Below are 16,008 nucleotides of genomic sequence, written 5' to 3'. Positions count from 1 at the left end.
CCTATAATCCAAATAATTTAGAAGGCTGAAACAGTAAGATCACAAGTTCAAAGCCACCCTCAGAAACTTAGCAAGATTCTGTCTAAAAATGAAATAAAAAGGGTTGGGGTTATAACTAAATGGCAGAGTCCTTCTGGGTTCAATCTCTGGTACTACCAAAAAAAAAAAAAAGAAAAAGAAATCTTTTGGGGCTACAGATGTATCTCAGTGGTATAGCACTTGCCTAGCATGTGCAAGGCGCTGGGTTCAAAACCCCAGCACAGCACTGCACAAGGACGTGATCAAAGCCTGAGTGTCGGGCTGGGGATGTGGCTCAAGCGGTAACGCGCTCGCCTGGCATGCATGGGGCACTGGGTTTGATCCTCAGCACCACATAAAAATAAAGATGTTGTGTCCACCGAAAACTGAAAAATAAATATTAAAAAGAAAAAAAAAAAGCCTGAGTGTCCTAGCACAATCAAACAAAAAACTGGCTTTTTAAAAAAATTGTAAATTAAATTAAACTGAAATCCTTTGATTCTGCCTTATAAGCATAATAAGGATTCTTTTTGCCCCCTTTATTTGAAGGAGAAAACCTTACAAGCTACTATTGGAATGTAAAAAGAATTTATCCAAAATTTAAAAGCAAACAAGAGAATTCTTCACATATCTGAGCTGACTGAAACATTCAATAGTGAAAAGGTAAATGAGATAATACACTTATATCTAACTCTCCCTAGGTAACATGTGTTAAGAATGATACAATGAGCCAGACAGAATAGCACACATCTGTAATCCCTGTTATTAGGAAGGCTGCAAGCCAGAAAATTTCAAGTTCAAAGCCAGCTTGGGCAACTTACCAAAACCCTGTCTCAAAATGAAAAATAAAAAGGGCTACGGATGTAGCTTAGTGGTAGAGCACCCCTGGATTAAATTCCTAGTATGAAAGGGTGATAAAAAGATAAGCAACTGGTAATTAAGATAACTTCTTACTATGTTATGTATTCAAGAATATAATGATAACATTATACATTTTTATTACATTATGATCCTCATTTTATACATATGAAAACAAGTTCAGAGATTTCCTAAGCAACACAGCAATTGGTGGAGTTGGTAAACACAGCATAGATTTCAAGCACTTATTCCACTAATGTCCGGTGGCTATCCCTCCCTGTTTATTCAAATTGTGGCTGATCAATAACCATGAAAAACAATGATGGGCAAGTGAGGAACTTCTAAAAATATGTCTTCTTGAAGACATACCATAAATTAGTTCAGGGTCAGAAACTACATCAAAATAACCACTATTTTAGGAGTATCGCAGGACAAAAATGGGTAGTTTAAAATGTCAGCTTTATATCAAAACCCAGTAAAAAAAAAATCTGTTGTGTCCAATCATATCCACTTATATACTGAGACTCCAACCCCACCTTACCTGGTGTTTTAACAAGCAATTCCTCAGACTCAAGGGCAGGTCGTAGGGAGACTTCTGGAGCCACAGGAACAGACAAGGTTAGCTGTGGCAACTCAGCATGTCCACCTCCAAGTTCTGACTGAGCCAAGGGACCCTCCAAAAATGGAGCCTCCCTTTCAAGAACTGGAGGCTCTTCTTTGGTTGAAATCAAAGAATTCTCATCCACCTGCTTGTTCTGAGCACTAGTTCGACATCGGGCTACAAGGTTTTCCTCTTCACAGCGGGAACTTACCTAAGAGGAAAAAAAGAAACACTAGAATTTCCAAGCCAAAATTGCTATAATTTGCCAAATAGAATAATGCACTCAAAAAGGAATGAAATTCTGACACATACAAGATGGATGATCCTTGAGGATATACTAAAGGAAATAAGCCAAACACAAAATTTCAAGTGTTCCATGATTTAACTAATCTGAGATATGTAGAAAAATAAAATTCATGGACAAAAAGTAGAATTTAATTGCAGGGGTTGAGGGGGAAAGGAAACTATTGGTTACTGGGTACTCAGTTTCATTTTGAGAATATAAAAATGCTTTGCTCGGAATGATGGTTGTATTACAATGTGACCATACTTAATGTCACAGAAGTGTACACTGAAGTTAGTTAATGTGGTATATCTATTTTACAATTTAAAAACAATGGAGTTCAATGAGATACACAAAAGCTACAAAAACTCCAAAGTTCATGACAATAACCCAAAAAGAAAAGAAAAAATGTTCTACTAATGTCACCAGTTAACACAACTACTAACAAGTTCCTTAATCGTAACTAGTAATTACAAGGAAAGAAAGAACAACAATAGTGATTCAGATAATAAAAGGAATGGCTAGTTAAAAGCAGAAGAAATTATAAAATATCAAAGTTTTCATTGTGTGAACCCTAACAAAATTACTGACAAAGCCAAGGATCTTCAACTTTTTTTTATTTTTATGTTTTAACATAAGAGAAATGGGTAATGAGGAATAGGACATTTCTTTGGAACCAAAGTAATTACACACATTTTGCTTCTTGATCAAAAGGGATAAATAAAACTTAAAGGAATGAGTCACCAAAATGGACAAGTTAATGGTTTATATCTTCTAATGCCATGAAATAAATATATAAAATATCACCAATAAATTAAATATTCTATCTTCCCCTTAAAGGGACTATAGATAATAGAGAAACAAAAAAGTGAAGGTTGTGAGGAAGCAGTCATAAATCTAGAAAGGAGACATCCATAGGCCAATATTAGCTAAGCTGATCTTATAAGACATAAAACTGTTAAAATAATTATAAAGGAAAATTATTTTTCAGAGATGCATATTAAAGTATTTAGGGATATGCTGTCAAAAAGCCTCTCTAGATGGGGATATAGTTAAGTAGTAGAGGGCATGGGTTAGAATGTGCAGTGCTGTGGGATTGATTCCTAGAGGCATAAAATCAAAACAAAAAATAAAAAACGTTCAATGACTTTAAAATAATTCAGTTTAATCAGAAAAAATGAGTTATTATATCCCATCTATTTCAAATGTATGATATGTCAAGGTCATTGTACTGTCATGTGTAACTAATTAAAACAAATTAAAAAAAAAAAAAAAGAATATCTGTGGATGGAGTGGAGACATCCCAGGATGTAGAGCAAAAGTGGAGGAGTTACTGCTTCACAGGAAAAAAAAATGGAAAATGAGAATTATTCTGAAAATAATTTTAAACTACACAAAACAGAAATAAAATTAAAGATTTAAAAGAAACAAATCAGAATAAAAGTAAGTACACAAATTGAAGAATTTTAAGAATGTTTTAATAAAAATAAATGTTATGCTGCAAAACGAAAAAAAAAATAAAATAAAATAATTCAGTTTAAAGTCTACTCAACACCGTATGGTAACAATATTCCTAAGTCATTAAACAGTCTTCAATAGCTAAGAAGGGAAAAACACATATATACACAGAGCAGGGTGTGGTGGCACACACCTGTAATCTCAGTCAGGGATTCAGAAGGCTGAGGTAGTAGGATCACATGTTGGAGACCACCATTGGCAAAATAGCAAGACCCTGTCTCAAAATGAAAAATAAAAAAGGCTGGGTATGTAGCTTGATGGCAGAGTGCACCCACCCCACCTTTGCCTGCCTGCTGCCCCACCACTGGGTTCAATCCCAAAAAAGGGAATTTTGAAAAGCAAGGAAAGGAAGGCAGGCAGATAGATATTCTCAGTGTTAAGAATGCTTACCTAACATGCCCCTGGTTTTCTTTTGTTTTATTTTGGGTACCAGGGACTAAACCGAGACACACTTAACCTCTGAGCCACATCTCCAGCCCTTTTTTGTTATTTTATTTAGAGCCAAAAACTCACAAGTTGTTTAGGACCTCATTGAGTTGCTGAGGCAAGATCTGAACTTGTGATCCTCCTGCTTCTTGCTGATTCCCGAACTACTGGGATTATAGGCATGGGCCACCACCCTGCCCAGCTGCCCCTGGTTTTGATACCCAGTACTAAAAAAAACAGGTGGGGGGGGGACATATATAAACAGATATACAACATGAAGAATTAGTGATATAATTCTTACATAATTAATAAATGCAAAGTACTGTGCTAGATGCTAAAGATTAAAAATCAAAAAACAAAGAAAAAAAGATCAAGATCCCAGTTCAGGAGCTCACTGCCTCATGAAGATAAAATACAATGCTGAAGGCAAAATAAGAAGCCCAAGTTTGTTGAACCACTGTCACATACCTTGTGTACCTGTTCCTGTACCTTCTTTTTTTTCTTAGGAGCAAATATCTGATCATATTCTTCTGTATATTCCAGAAGCCACTTGCTGGGCTTCCTGAGGCGTTTCTTCTCTGACCGCACAGCTAAAAGAGGAAATAAGTTCAATACTAACTAAAAAGCTGCAGGAGAATTCATTGTTTTCCTGAAACCATATTCACACTCCCAAAAGTAACAAGATGGGAAACCACATAAAAAAGATCTGGGCTTACACTATGAAAGGCACAAAACAATTTGCTATGATTTATCACAACAAGTGTGATTAACTGTGATTACTACACATACACACTACACATACACACAGCCACCCAATCTTAAGGAAAAGGTTGAAAATTTAAGCTAATATCCTGTAGTGACCAAGCCAGTCCAAATAAACCTAACATTAAAATGTAGATGGATTGTTTTAACTAATATCTCTCTAAACCAGGTGCACTGGCACATACTCCTGTACTCCCAAACTACTGAGGAGCCTGAAGCAGAAGGACAGCAAGTGCAAGGCCAGCCTGGGCAACTTGGCAAAACCCTGTCTCAAAATTAAAAAATAAAAAGGGGTAGGGATATAACTCAGTGAAGAACATCTTGGATCAATCCTCAGTACTGCAAAGAATGAATAAATAAATAAAAGAACGAATAAAATCTCTGGAATATACAGAATATTAGATAGACACTGAGATAGATTTACCTAATCAGCATACCAGATTAGTTTCAAAAGCACTTTCCGCCAGGATTGCAGTCAGTTTCACTTTAGAAATATGAATAACAAAAATACATAAATATCTCAATGTATTTCAATATCACAATGTCATAAAAATACATTCGAAAGATAGGAGAGTAAACCAGGCATCGTGGTCCACACCTGTAATCCAAGAGGCTTGGGAGGCTGAGGAAGGAGGATCGCAAGTTCAAAGCAAGCCTCAGCAACTCAGTGAGACCCTGTCTCTAAATAAAATACAAAATAGGGCTGGGGATGTGCCCCTGAGTTCAATCCCTGGTATCCCCATACGCACACATACACATACACACACAAAAGATAGGAGAGTAATACAGTTATCCTTCAGTATCTGTGGGGTGTTGGTTCTAGGAATCCCCAGATAACAAAATCTGTGGGTGCTCAAATCCCTAATATACAATAATATCACATATGCATATTACCTATGCATATCCTCTCCTATGTTTCAATTCATTTACACATTACTCATAATATCCAACATAATCCATATTTTATATAAATAGTTAATTGTTATCCCCTTAACAATACTGAACATGTTCAGTAGATATGCAATTTCTATTTTGCAATTTTCTCCCCAAAGTACTAAGGATTGAACTCAGGGGCACTCTACCACTGAGCTGTACCCTCAAACATTTATTTATTTGTATTTTTTTATTTGTAGTTGGACACAATACCTTTATTTATCTTTATGTGGTGCTGAGGATCAAACCCAGGGCCTCACACGCACTAGGCGAGCACTCTACCGCTGAGCCGCAATCCCAGCCCCCTCAAACATTTATATTTTGAGACAGGGTCTACGTTTCCAAGGCTGGCTTCGAAAAAATGCAATCCTCCTGCTTTGGCTTTCTGAGTTGCAGGATCAACAGTAGGATGAATCCAGATTCATCACAGTTGGACAAAAGCACAGAAGTGCAGAATCCATGGATATAGAAGAACAACTTCATAACATTATTTCTTTGAATTAACGGTGGAAACACATGTCTATTAAAATTTCCCTATAAAACCTTGTCCCAGGGCTGTGGCTGTAGCTCAGTAGTAAAGCATTTGCCTCGCAAATGAGGTACTGGGTTCAATCCTCAGCACCACATAAAAATAAATAAAATACAGATATTGTATCCACCTTACAACTTTAAAAAAAAAAAAATCTTGCCCCAGTAAATATGTGTGTGTTGGTGGTGGCAATATTTGTTTTGTTAATACTGACAATTGTGAACTCAGGGCCATGAAAGTACTCTACCACTGACCTACATTCCCAGCACACTTTGTCCCAGTTTTAATATACTTCATATACTATAACCATTTCACCATACTGTAGGTAAGCTTTTCGGGAACACAGCTAATGCGTAATGGAAGGCACTGTCTACACAGGAGGCAAAAGGCATTTCATAAAGTTATGATGACCTCAATGGAAGCTGTTTCCTGCCCTCAGGTGAATGTGGCATTACTTATAGTCTTACAATGAAAGGAAAGCAATAAGCCCAGGAGGAGTCCAAAGCAACAAAACACCCCAAAAGTTGAAATCAAGAAGAAATGGGGGGGGCTGGGGTGTGGCTCAGTGGTTGAGCACTTGCCTAACATGTGTGAGGCACTGAGTTCGATCCCCAACACCACATAAAAATAAAATAAAGGTATTATGTCCACCTATAACTAAAAAATAAATGTTAAAAAAAAAAGGAAGAAGAAAGGGTCAAAGGCAAGCACTAGTATCACAAAAAACACCCGCTCCTTAGCACTTATGGAAATAAACCCCCATAAAACCTTTTATTAGGGCAAGATGCTTCAGATAGTTGCTTTTTACTACTAGTAAGTGTTGTAATTTCATAGCAGTAAATACTAGTAATATACCTTTTACTTTATTTAAAAGTAATATTAAAGGCTGAAATAGTTATTAAAATTGTATACCTACATTGCTCTTAATAAAATTATGGGGCTAGTTACAACATGAAAATCACTGGAATTTTCCTAACTTTTCCATGGTATGCAATAAATCTCTAATTGACCTGAAGTGGAGAGATTTTTCCCAAGCAATTATTTCAAAATAAATTAAAACCACAAGCCAAGTAATTATTTCTTCCAAATAATAACGTTTGAAAAATCCATTTAGGTTAAAAAAAGAAATAAGCAAAAAATATATCTTGGAATGAATACACACATTCATACCTATGAGAGTTAATGGCAATTAATTTATGTTCAGAGGAAAGTTGATTATGCGTCAATAAATTCCCATTATATATCCATCTAAGTTTTTCAAACACCAATGACATTTTTAATAGGAAAAAAAAGACAAAGAAATGAAAGGAGGTAGTAAGAGAGTTACTATGTACCAGGTAAGTTAAGCCAACTGCCATCCAAGAATCTCCAATAATCACTTCAATTTGCAACTTAGAAAACAATATCTATTTTATTTTTATTTTTTTGGTGGTACTAGGGTGCTGGTAGCAGGCCCGCCCTGGCCCCTGGGGACTCAACCCCCAGTTCTTTGTTATGCATGTCAATGTGGCCAGCTCACAAGGCCGTGACCTGCCTAGAGCATATGTGTCTCTCGGGAACATCTTGACCTGTTTGAGCCTCCTCCCGGGGGCACAAACCCGTCTTCACTGACGGGGCCAAAAATGGGTTTGCTGTCATTTCAGATGGGACCCAAGTCATCCGCAAGAGAGTGGCCGATTGTTTGGCCCAAAAAGCGGAGGTTGCAGCCTTAATATTGGCCTTACAGACCTATAGCTCAGTGCCCCTTAATGTTTTCACAGACAGTCTCTATATCGCCAGGCTCGCCTCCGCGATTGAGACGGCACCTTATATTGGAAAACAATCCACTATCATGGATCAACTACAAACAGTGCAGCTTCTTATATGGGCTACGGCAGACCCCCTCTTCATAGGTCACATTAGAAGTCATTCCGGACTTCCAGGTCCTCTGGCGGCGGGCAACGCCATGGCAGACGCTGCCACACATGCCACTAATTTTATATATACAATAACTGAGTATGATAAGGCCCTACAACTTCATAATAAATTTCACCTAAACGCACAAACTTTGCGCTTCCGCTCAGGATGTTCCCGGGATCAAGCTTTAAAAATTGTCTCCCTATGTCCTACTTGTGCACCTTTTATCCATTCCCCTTCTCTGGGAGTCAACCCAAGGGGCCTTCAGCCAAACGACATCTGGCAAACTGATGTAACTCATATTCCTAGTTTTGGAAAGCTGTCTTTTGTGCATGTCAGTATAGACACGTTCTCTGGTTTTATCTCCGCTACTTTACATTCAGGAGAAAAGGCTAAGGACGTGATACAGCACTATGTTAAAACCTTTTCCTTTATGGGAACCCCTCAATGTATAAAAACAGATAATGGCCCAGCTTATATTAGTCAAACCTTCCAAAAATTTTGCTCACAGTGGGATATTATACACAAAACAGGAATCCCATATAACCCCCAAGGACAGGCCATTGTTGAACGGGCCCATCAACATCTTAAAACCTATTTGCAAAAAACAAAAGAGGGGGAGATATACCAGAATTGTCAGGGACCACAAGCACTCCTAAGCATAACTCTATTCACTTTAAATTTTTTGCTCACTGACGCCGAAGGCCGTACAGCGGCGCAGCGTCACTTTTCCCCTCCCACCATACAAAAAGCACAGATAAGATGGAAGGATCTGGCTACAGGGAAGTGGCAACCCCCTGCTCCACTCTTGGCTAGAGTGAGAGGAGCTGTATGTGTCTTCTCTCCAGGGACGGAAAAACCCATTTGGGTCCTGGAACGCTGCACAAGACCGGTAGACGCAGACTCGGGAAGGAGCAACAACCCTGGGACTTCAGGGTGAAATTGACTCCTATCTTCAGTTGGCTGGGTGCCAGGGTCAAGTCGGTTCACTACCAACGCCTGGAGATGGACGACTCCGCCCACGAGGTGTACTTACGACCCATCCGGAGATGAGATGTAACTGGACAGGAGCCAATACCCAAGCCCTCCTATGTATGCCTGCTTTTGCCCAGGTCCATAATTACCCTGCTGACTTGGTGCCGTCATCCCAGACCCTTACGTTCAGAAAGCTCCCTGGTCATAGCTATCCCACTGGCAAAGATGATGACTGGGATCCCCAGTTGTGTCCTGCTGGCCATGACATCCTAACTGAAAAGTGTCCGTTTACGTAGGACAAGAGCTGATCTTGTAGTACCCAGTGACGGGCAACTTCCACGCTTGCATGGCAACCTAAGCCAGGGGAATGGGGCCTCCCCAGAGACGGGTAAGCAGTGCAGGGGCAAGCAGTGCAGGGGCTACTTGATTCCCATTGACATGCAAAAAACAAAAAAGGGGGACTTGCTGGTAGCAGGCCCGCCCTGGCCCCTGGGGACTCAACCCCCAGTTCTTTGTTCTGCATGTCAATGTGGCCAGCTCACAAGGCCCTGATGCCGGCTTGAGGTTTCCCCTTTATCTGCCTGGAGCAGGGAACATCTTGACCTGTTCTAGCCTCCTGATAGGGGAAGGTGACATGACGGTAACCCAAGGACGCAGTTATTACTCTTCCCTCCTCACTTTTGAGTGATTTCCCGCAGCTGTTAAAAAGATATATAAGGGGAACAAATTTGGCAATAAAGCGCGCACATGCTCCCTCCTGGATGAAGAACCTTGGTGTCCTGTGTATTTTTAACCCCGCCGTCCCTCGCCGGACTCTTGTTAGCCGGACGCGGCACTAGGGATTGAATCCAGGCAAACCATATACCAGTGAGCTACATCTCCCATCTGCCTGCTTCCTCACTCATTCGCTTGTTTGCTTCCTTATTCTCCTTCCTTATTTATTAATGACTTGGGATCCTCCTGCCTCAGTCTCCCAAGTAGCTGGGATCATATATGTGCATGACCACACCCACGTGATACCCATAACTTTATAAATAATATAATGGGGCTCAAACAGGGAAGCCAATTTTAAAAACAAACAAAAACATGAAGTTAGTCATAATAAAGGGGGAGTCAATTACTGAGGTGGCAAGACCTGGATTCCAAACAAAATCTATCAAAATTCTAAAGTCCTTTTTTCTTCCTAAACAAGTCCCTATGCTATTGCAGCAGCATCTCCCACACCACCTATATCACACAGATTGGATCTCATTCCCAAACAGTCTCACTCTAGCTTGGGGTTTATACCTCATAAAAAATAACTACTTAGTATAGACTTCAGTCCTCCAGCTCTCTATTTCCTTGAAAACAGCAAGGAGCCAGGAACAATGGAGCATGCCTGTAATCCCAGCAGCTCAGGAGGCAGAGGCAGGAGGATTGTGAGTTCAAAGCCAGCCTCAGTAACTTACTCAGGCACTTAGCAACTCAGCAAGACCCTGTCTCTAAATAACATCTAAAAAAGGGCTGGGGATGAGGCTCAGTGGTTGAGCACCCCTGGATTTAATCCTCAGTACCAGAGAGAGAGAGAGAGAGGGCGCGCGCGGGCGCGAGAGCGAGAGCGAGAGCGAGCATGCGGCAAGAAAGAGAGAGAGAAACAAGGAAACCAGCAAAGGGCACAAAAGACTGGAAATTAAGCTGGGGGTTGTAGCACACCCCTATAGTCTCAGCTGCTCCAGAAGTTAAGGCAGAGGACAGCAAGTTTGAGACCAGCCTAGGCAATTTAGCAACACCCTCTGTCTGAAAATAAAAGCTAAAAGGGCTGAAGACTTGCACAGAGGTAGAGTTGCCTCTGAATTCAATGCCCAATGCAATGCACATACACACCCAAAGTGGAAATTAAAGTGAAAAAAATCTCTAATTATATCTGACACACCTTTTAGGCCCCTACAAAGTCACATACATTGCCCCCTGAAAAATTATCCTTTAAAGAACAACGCTTTAAAGATTCAGGGTTTTGAAACTACTAATGGGACTGTTTTGTTGGAATAACATCTTGGTCAATGTATTTACATAGAGTTTGTGACTTCTGTGCTTCAAAGGCATGGTTAAATAGTGACATAGGCCTTCTGGCCCATAAAGAGTGAAATATTTACCATCTGGCTCTTTCCTTAAATGAATAACAGAATGATGCATTACAAATGAAAAGAGTCTATTCACAACTAATGACTAATGCCAGAAAATGCTTCTTAGGTTCCTTTTCTTTCTTCCCTTCCTCTTCTATCCCTCATACCACAACTCTCCATTTATGTTCTCCTAATAGTTTAGCACTTGTGAATTGGAAAAGTAGGGAATCACTTAATTCAACTCCTCCTACTATAAATGGGCAAAGTGAGGCCAAAATGAAGTGATTTGGCAAGCTAAATTAAAGAATAAGTTAGAAACAAAAGAGGAATGATCTTTTGAATACTGAAGGGAAATAATTAAAAGTCAAAAAATTACATAAGCCAGTGAGAACAGTACTAAATCCTTTAAGTTTTAACACAGAATATACAGTAAACACACAACAGAGCAGGAGTCAAAGCACTGTTAACCCTGGGGTTGTGGGCAAACATACCCCAATTCCTAACACAGGGCCAGGACCTTATGACTACTCTAAAACTACAAAATTTTAAGAATAAGAAATATTATAAGAATGTAAATAAATTGCTCACATTGAGCAAATCAAGCACTAGCTTTTTAGACTCTTACAAACTCATCTTATTGGGCTAATTAAATATCCAAAAAAGTGAAATAACCTAAATGTTAATCAGCTAATGAATGGATGAATAAAACGTGGCATATCACTATATTGAACATCTTGTGATAATAAAAAAGAACAAACTAGTGAAAAGTGCTTTGACATGGATACATTGCAAAAACATTAAGTCAAGTGAAAAATGCAAAGCACAAGAGACCACACTTTACAGTGTCCAGAAAAAGCACCTCTATAAGTACAGAGAACAGATTAGTGGTTATCCGGTGTTGAAGGTAAAAACACGAATTAACTATAGCCTGGCCTGGTGGTGCATGCCTGCAATCCAAGCAGCTCAGTAGTTTGAGGCAAGAGGATCTCGAGTTCAAAGCCGGCCTCAGCAATTTAACAAGCCCTAAGAAACTCAGCAAGACCCCTTATCTAAATAAAATAATAAAAAAGGGCTTGGGATGTGGCTCAGTGGTAAAGCACCCTGGTTTCAATCCCATGAAATTAAAAAAAAAAAAAAAAAAATTACACACAAGCTAATGGTGCTCTTTTGGCACTGATACAAATGTTCTACAACTGGTTTATGGGAATGACTGCATAACTCAATAAATTTACTTTAAAAATCATTTAATTGTTCATATAATGTATATAAATTTTGTTATATAAATAATTACCTTGAAGAAAATTAATTTTAAATCAATAAAGTCCCTTTCATCACAGCTAAATTGCAGGTTTCTCCTTTTTATGAAAATGGCAAACTTTCCCATAGGACTAGAGTACTACTTATCAATATCAGTCCTCTCATAGCCACCTCTACTTCATCAACTCTGAAACCTTAGAGACAGAACATTATTTTCTTAACAAGCAAAACCCCAAAGAACAGCCTAATCATGATGTTGTTGACATCAAATAAAAATGATGTATGTGTTTTTAAAATCCTCTTAAAAGAATCAAACCACCAAGAATTAAAAAAAAAAAAAAAACTATGCGAAACAAAAACTAAGAGAAAGTAAAAACCCATAGAAATAGACCACTAAAACTGATTTGGCCTGAGGGCTTATGGGCAATCTTATTAAAGTGAAAGGGGCAAAAGTTTAAACTCAATGTTTGAGTTCTTTGAATTCTGCTCCAATATCCACACCATGGCCATGTCTACCTTGATTGGTTGCTGTATTTAAAATTGAAACACTCCAGCATTGACTATCCTGCTTATTTTTTTTCCCCAAAGCAGCATTATAACCTTATTTACCAATGGCTGCTAGTGTCAGAGAACTTGTAAGCTGAAGATGTAAGCCTCTTGGTAAAAGGGCAGAGATAAAGAAGAACTCAAACATTGATATATTCAAGTCAAAATCTCAAACTGATACAGAAATCAGAGAAATATGTTAAACTATATAACACGGATACAAACCATACAATGTAGACTTTGGAAAAAGTCTATGGGACAAATCTTCCAACAAAAACCACAGAGGGACTTTGCTTTCTGTTTTGGGTCAATTTTTTTTAAAATTTATTTTTTAGTTGTAGTTGGACAAAATACCTTTATTTATTTTTTTTATATGTGGTGCTGAGGATCGAACCCAGGGACTCGCATGTGCTAGGTTAGGCCTCTACCACTGAGCCACAATCCCACCCCCTTGGGTCAATTTAAAAATTTAAATTTCTAACTCAAAGTAATGAGTGTGTGGTTATCCTCCCAGAGAGTAAAGAGAAATAACTTCCACTGCCTCTATCCCAAATTATATATACAGTTGTATATCACAGTTTTATGTGTATTTACATTCTTTTTTGTTTTTATAGTGTACTAGGAGTAGAACCCAGGAGTGTTCTACTACTGAGCTACAACCCATTTTATTTTTTATAAATATATATAATATATGTATTTAATTCCTTAAAGCATTATTTTCTTCAGTCATTATGATTTACATTTACCCAAATATTTACCATTTTCCTGGCTCTTTTTTTAAATAAAGAATTTCAAACCCATGTACATATCATTTAGAGTCACCAATTACAAATTCATGGCCAATCTTGCTTCATCTATACCACTACCTTCTTTAGAAGCTATTTTCAAATATCTTCCTATAGAGCATAACATTTTATGTTTCATCATCCTACTCTCTTAACAGGAATAAATAATTCTGTTACATGTAACACTTTTCAGTAAAAATGAGCCTCCCATCCTATCCTTCCCTTGCCCTGTTGTTATAAATGACAGGATTATATAAACTGGGGTGGGATGCACTGCTAAGACCCGATAACCAAGGTTAAAAAAATATGCTTCTGAAATACAGCTTCCCATTCGTGCTAAGGGCTTTTCAAGAGTCAAATCTGTACATATAGGCCTTTATAAAATTTTATACTTTACTCCAATTTTTTTGCTTATTCATGTACTATCTCTAGAGAGATCTGATATCACTGAAGGAACATGTTTACTAACTTTTTGCATCTTTTGAATTCTGTGACCATATTACCATGTCCCAAACCAAACTTTTTTATTTAAACAAGTAAAGATAAAACTATTTCAATATATAAAATGTTACAATGGGGCTAGGATTGTAGCTCAGTAGTAGAGCGCTGGGTTCGATCCTCAGCACCATGTAAAAATTAAAGTAAAAAAATAAAGATACTGTATCCATCTATTTAAAAAAAAAATATTTAAAAAATTTCAATGAACAAACACTATGAAATATTCCTGAATAAAAGACAATCTGCTTTCATAATATACATGTGTGTAAAAAATACGACTCAGGAAGCTGAGAAAGGAGGATCACAAGTTCAAAGACAGCATCAGAACTGAGGGAGACCCTGTCTTGATTCTTTAAAATTTAATACATAAAAAGTGCTGAGGATGTGATTTAATGTTTAAGCACCCCTGGGTTCATTCCCAGTACCCTCCTCCCCAAGAAAGAATTTGTTCTACCACCCACATGACCCTACTATGATACTACTAGATAGCAAAGGACAGGTCAATAAAAGTAGTGAAAGGAGGAAAGATATCAAGGAAAAAGTTAAGTGAGCGAGGTGGAATGCAACAATGAACAGGAGAATACAATGATCATAAATCTGTTATAGGAGCTTCAAATAATAAACATTTCTGGAGCTAAAGCCAGAAAAATCAAGGCTAATTGAGATTAGTTTCAGCCCACAGCAAAAAGAGATGAAAGGGGTTCAGTTGGTAGAATGCTTGCCTCCCATGCACAAAGCTCTGGGTTTAATCTCCAGCACGCAACACGCATACACGCATACATACACACACACACACACACACACACACACACACACACACACACGGATGAGAGATCAAAATGGAAGAGGGGGAGCTATAATTCCTGGTTTCACATAGAAAAAAAATCTTCCCTTGCCAAGGGAAACTAAAACTATAGCCAACAATGGGAAGTCAATGTCCTAAACCAAGAGTTTTCAAATCACCTGTTTGAATTAATGGAAAAAAATGAAACAGAACAGAAAAACAAAATGTGCCTGATTTTTAATTGCTAGACCCAAAAGGCATAAAATTAAACTGCTAAAAATGTTCTAAATATTTTAGTCTCAGTGTCTGAGCTTACCTTCCCTTAAAGGAGACCAGTAAAAGTTTTAGAGACACCCTACTTTGAACAACAATAACCCTGAACCAAGAATAATTTGCCCTGGGTTTTGGGGCCTCTGGGAAAACAAGAACCACAATAAAGCAAGACCAGGGATGGGGGTACAGTTAAGTGATAGAGCATTTGCCTAGCATGCCTGAGGCTATGGGCTCTATCTCCAGCAAAAAAAAAAAAAAAAAAAAAAAAGACCAACTAGAGAGAAAAACAAGGACATAAATTCTTAAACTATGAGAAATCAGGGGCAAAAAAAACTCCATACCTGAAAAGACAAGGACACATCTTCACACCAAAGAATTTTTTCCCAACCTGACACGCACTAAATATTTCAACTAAAAGCCAACTAAATAACCCAGAACAATGATATTGGTAAAGTTTTCCTAAAAAAACAAATAAATTAGGAAGGCCACAAAGGGGGTTATAGCAAATTCTTAATTTAAGAATCTACCAGGGTGTGGCTCAGCAGTACAGCACATGCTCAGCATGCATGATTCCCTGGTTTGCATTCCAAGCACAACAAAAACAAAAGACAAAGAAAATCCCTACCCTATGTCACAATACATCTTATCAGGCCACTAGTATCCTGATACAAAAACTAGACAATGGTGGTACACGTCTGCAATCCTGTAGCTCAGGAAGCTGAGACAGGAGAATCGCAAGTTCAAAGCCAGCCTCAGCAATGGGTAGGTATTAGGCAACTCAGTGAGACCCTGTCTCTAAATAAAATATAAAATAGGGATGGGGATATGGCTCAGTGGTTGAGTGCCCCCTAGTTCAATCCCTGGTACTCCTCAAAATTTTAAAATTAAAATTAGACAAAAGAAATCACACATGTGTGTATACACACACACACACACAAAAAAAAAAAAAAAAAAAAAAAAAAAC

General features: G+C 38.2%; 1 protein-coding gene across 1 annotated transcript in view; it reads right to left on the bottom strand.

Annotated features, from left to right (window-relative positions):
* Nsd1 (nuclear receptor binding SET domain protein 1) overlaps positions 1-16,008 on the bottom strand; it is a 113,637-nt gene that overhangs the window by 59,890 nt on the left and 37,739 nt on the right. Inside the window, exons 5-7 of the mRNA XM_015488448.2 lie at positions 7,777-7,898; positions 4,173-4,294; positions 1,418-1,688 (exon numbers count right to left, since the gene is read on the bottom strand). Coding sequence (XP_015343934.2) covers positions 1,418-1,688; positions 4,173-4,294; positions 7,777-7,898 — 515 coding nt within the window. The remainder of the gene's footprint in view (positions 1-1,417; positions 1,689-4,172; positions 4,295-7,776; positions 7,899-16,008) is intronic.

The sequence above is a fragment of the Marmota marmota genome, unplaced genomic scaffold, assembly GCF_001458135.2.
Source record: "Marmota marmota marmota unplaced genomic scaffold, marMar, whole genome shotgun sequence".
In the NCBI taxonomy this organism is placed as follows: Eukaryota; Metazoa; Chordata; class Mammalia; order Rodentia; family Sciuridae; genus Marmota; species Marmota marmota.
Note: the sequence above shows the minus strand (reverse complement) of the source record. Positions and strands in the feature narration are given on the sequence as shown.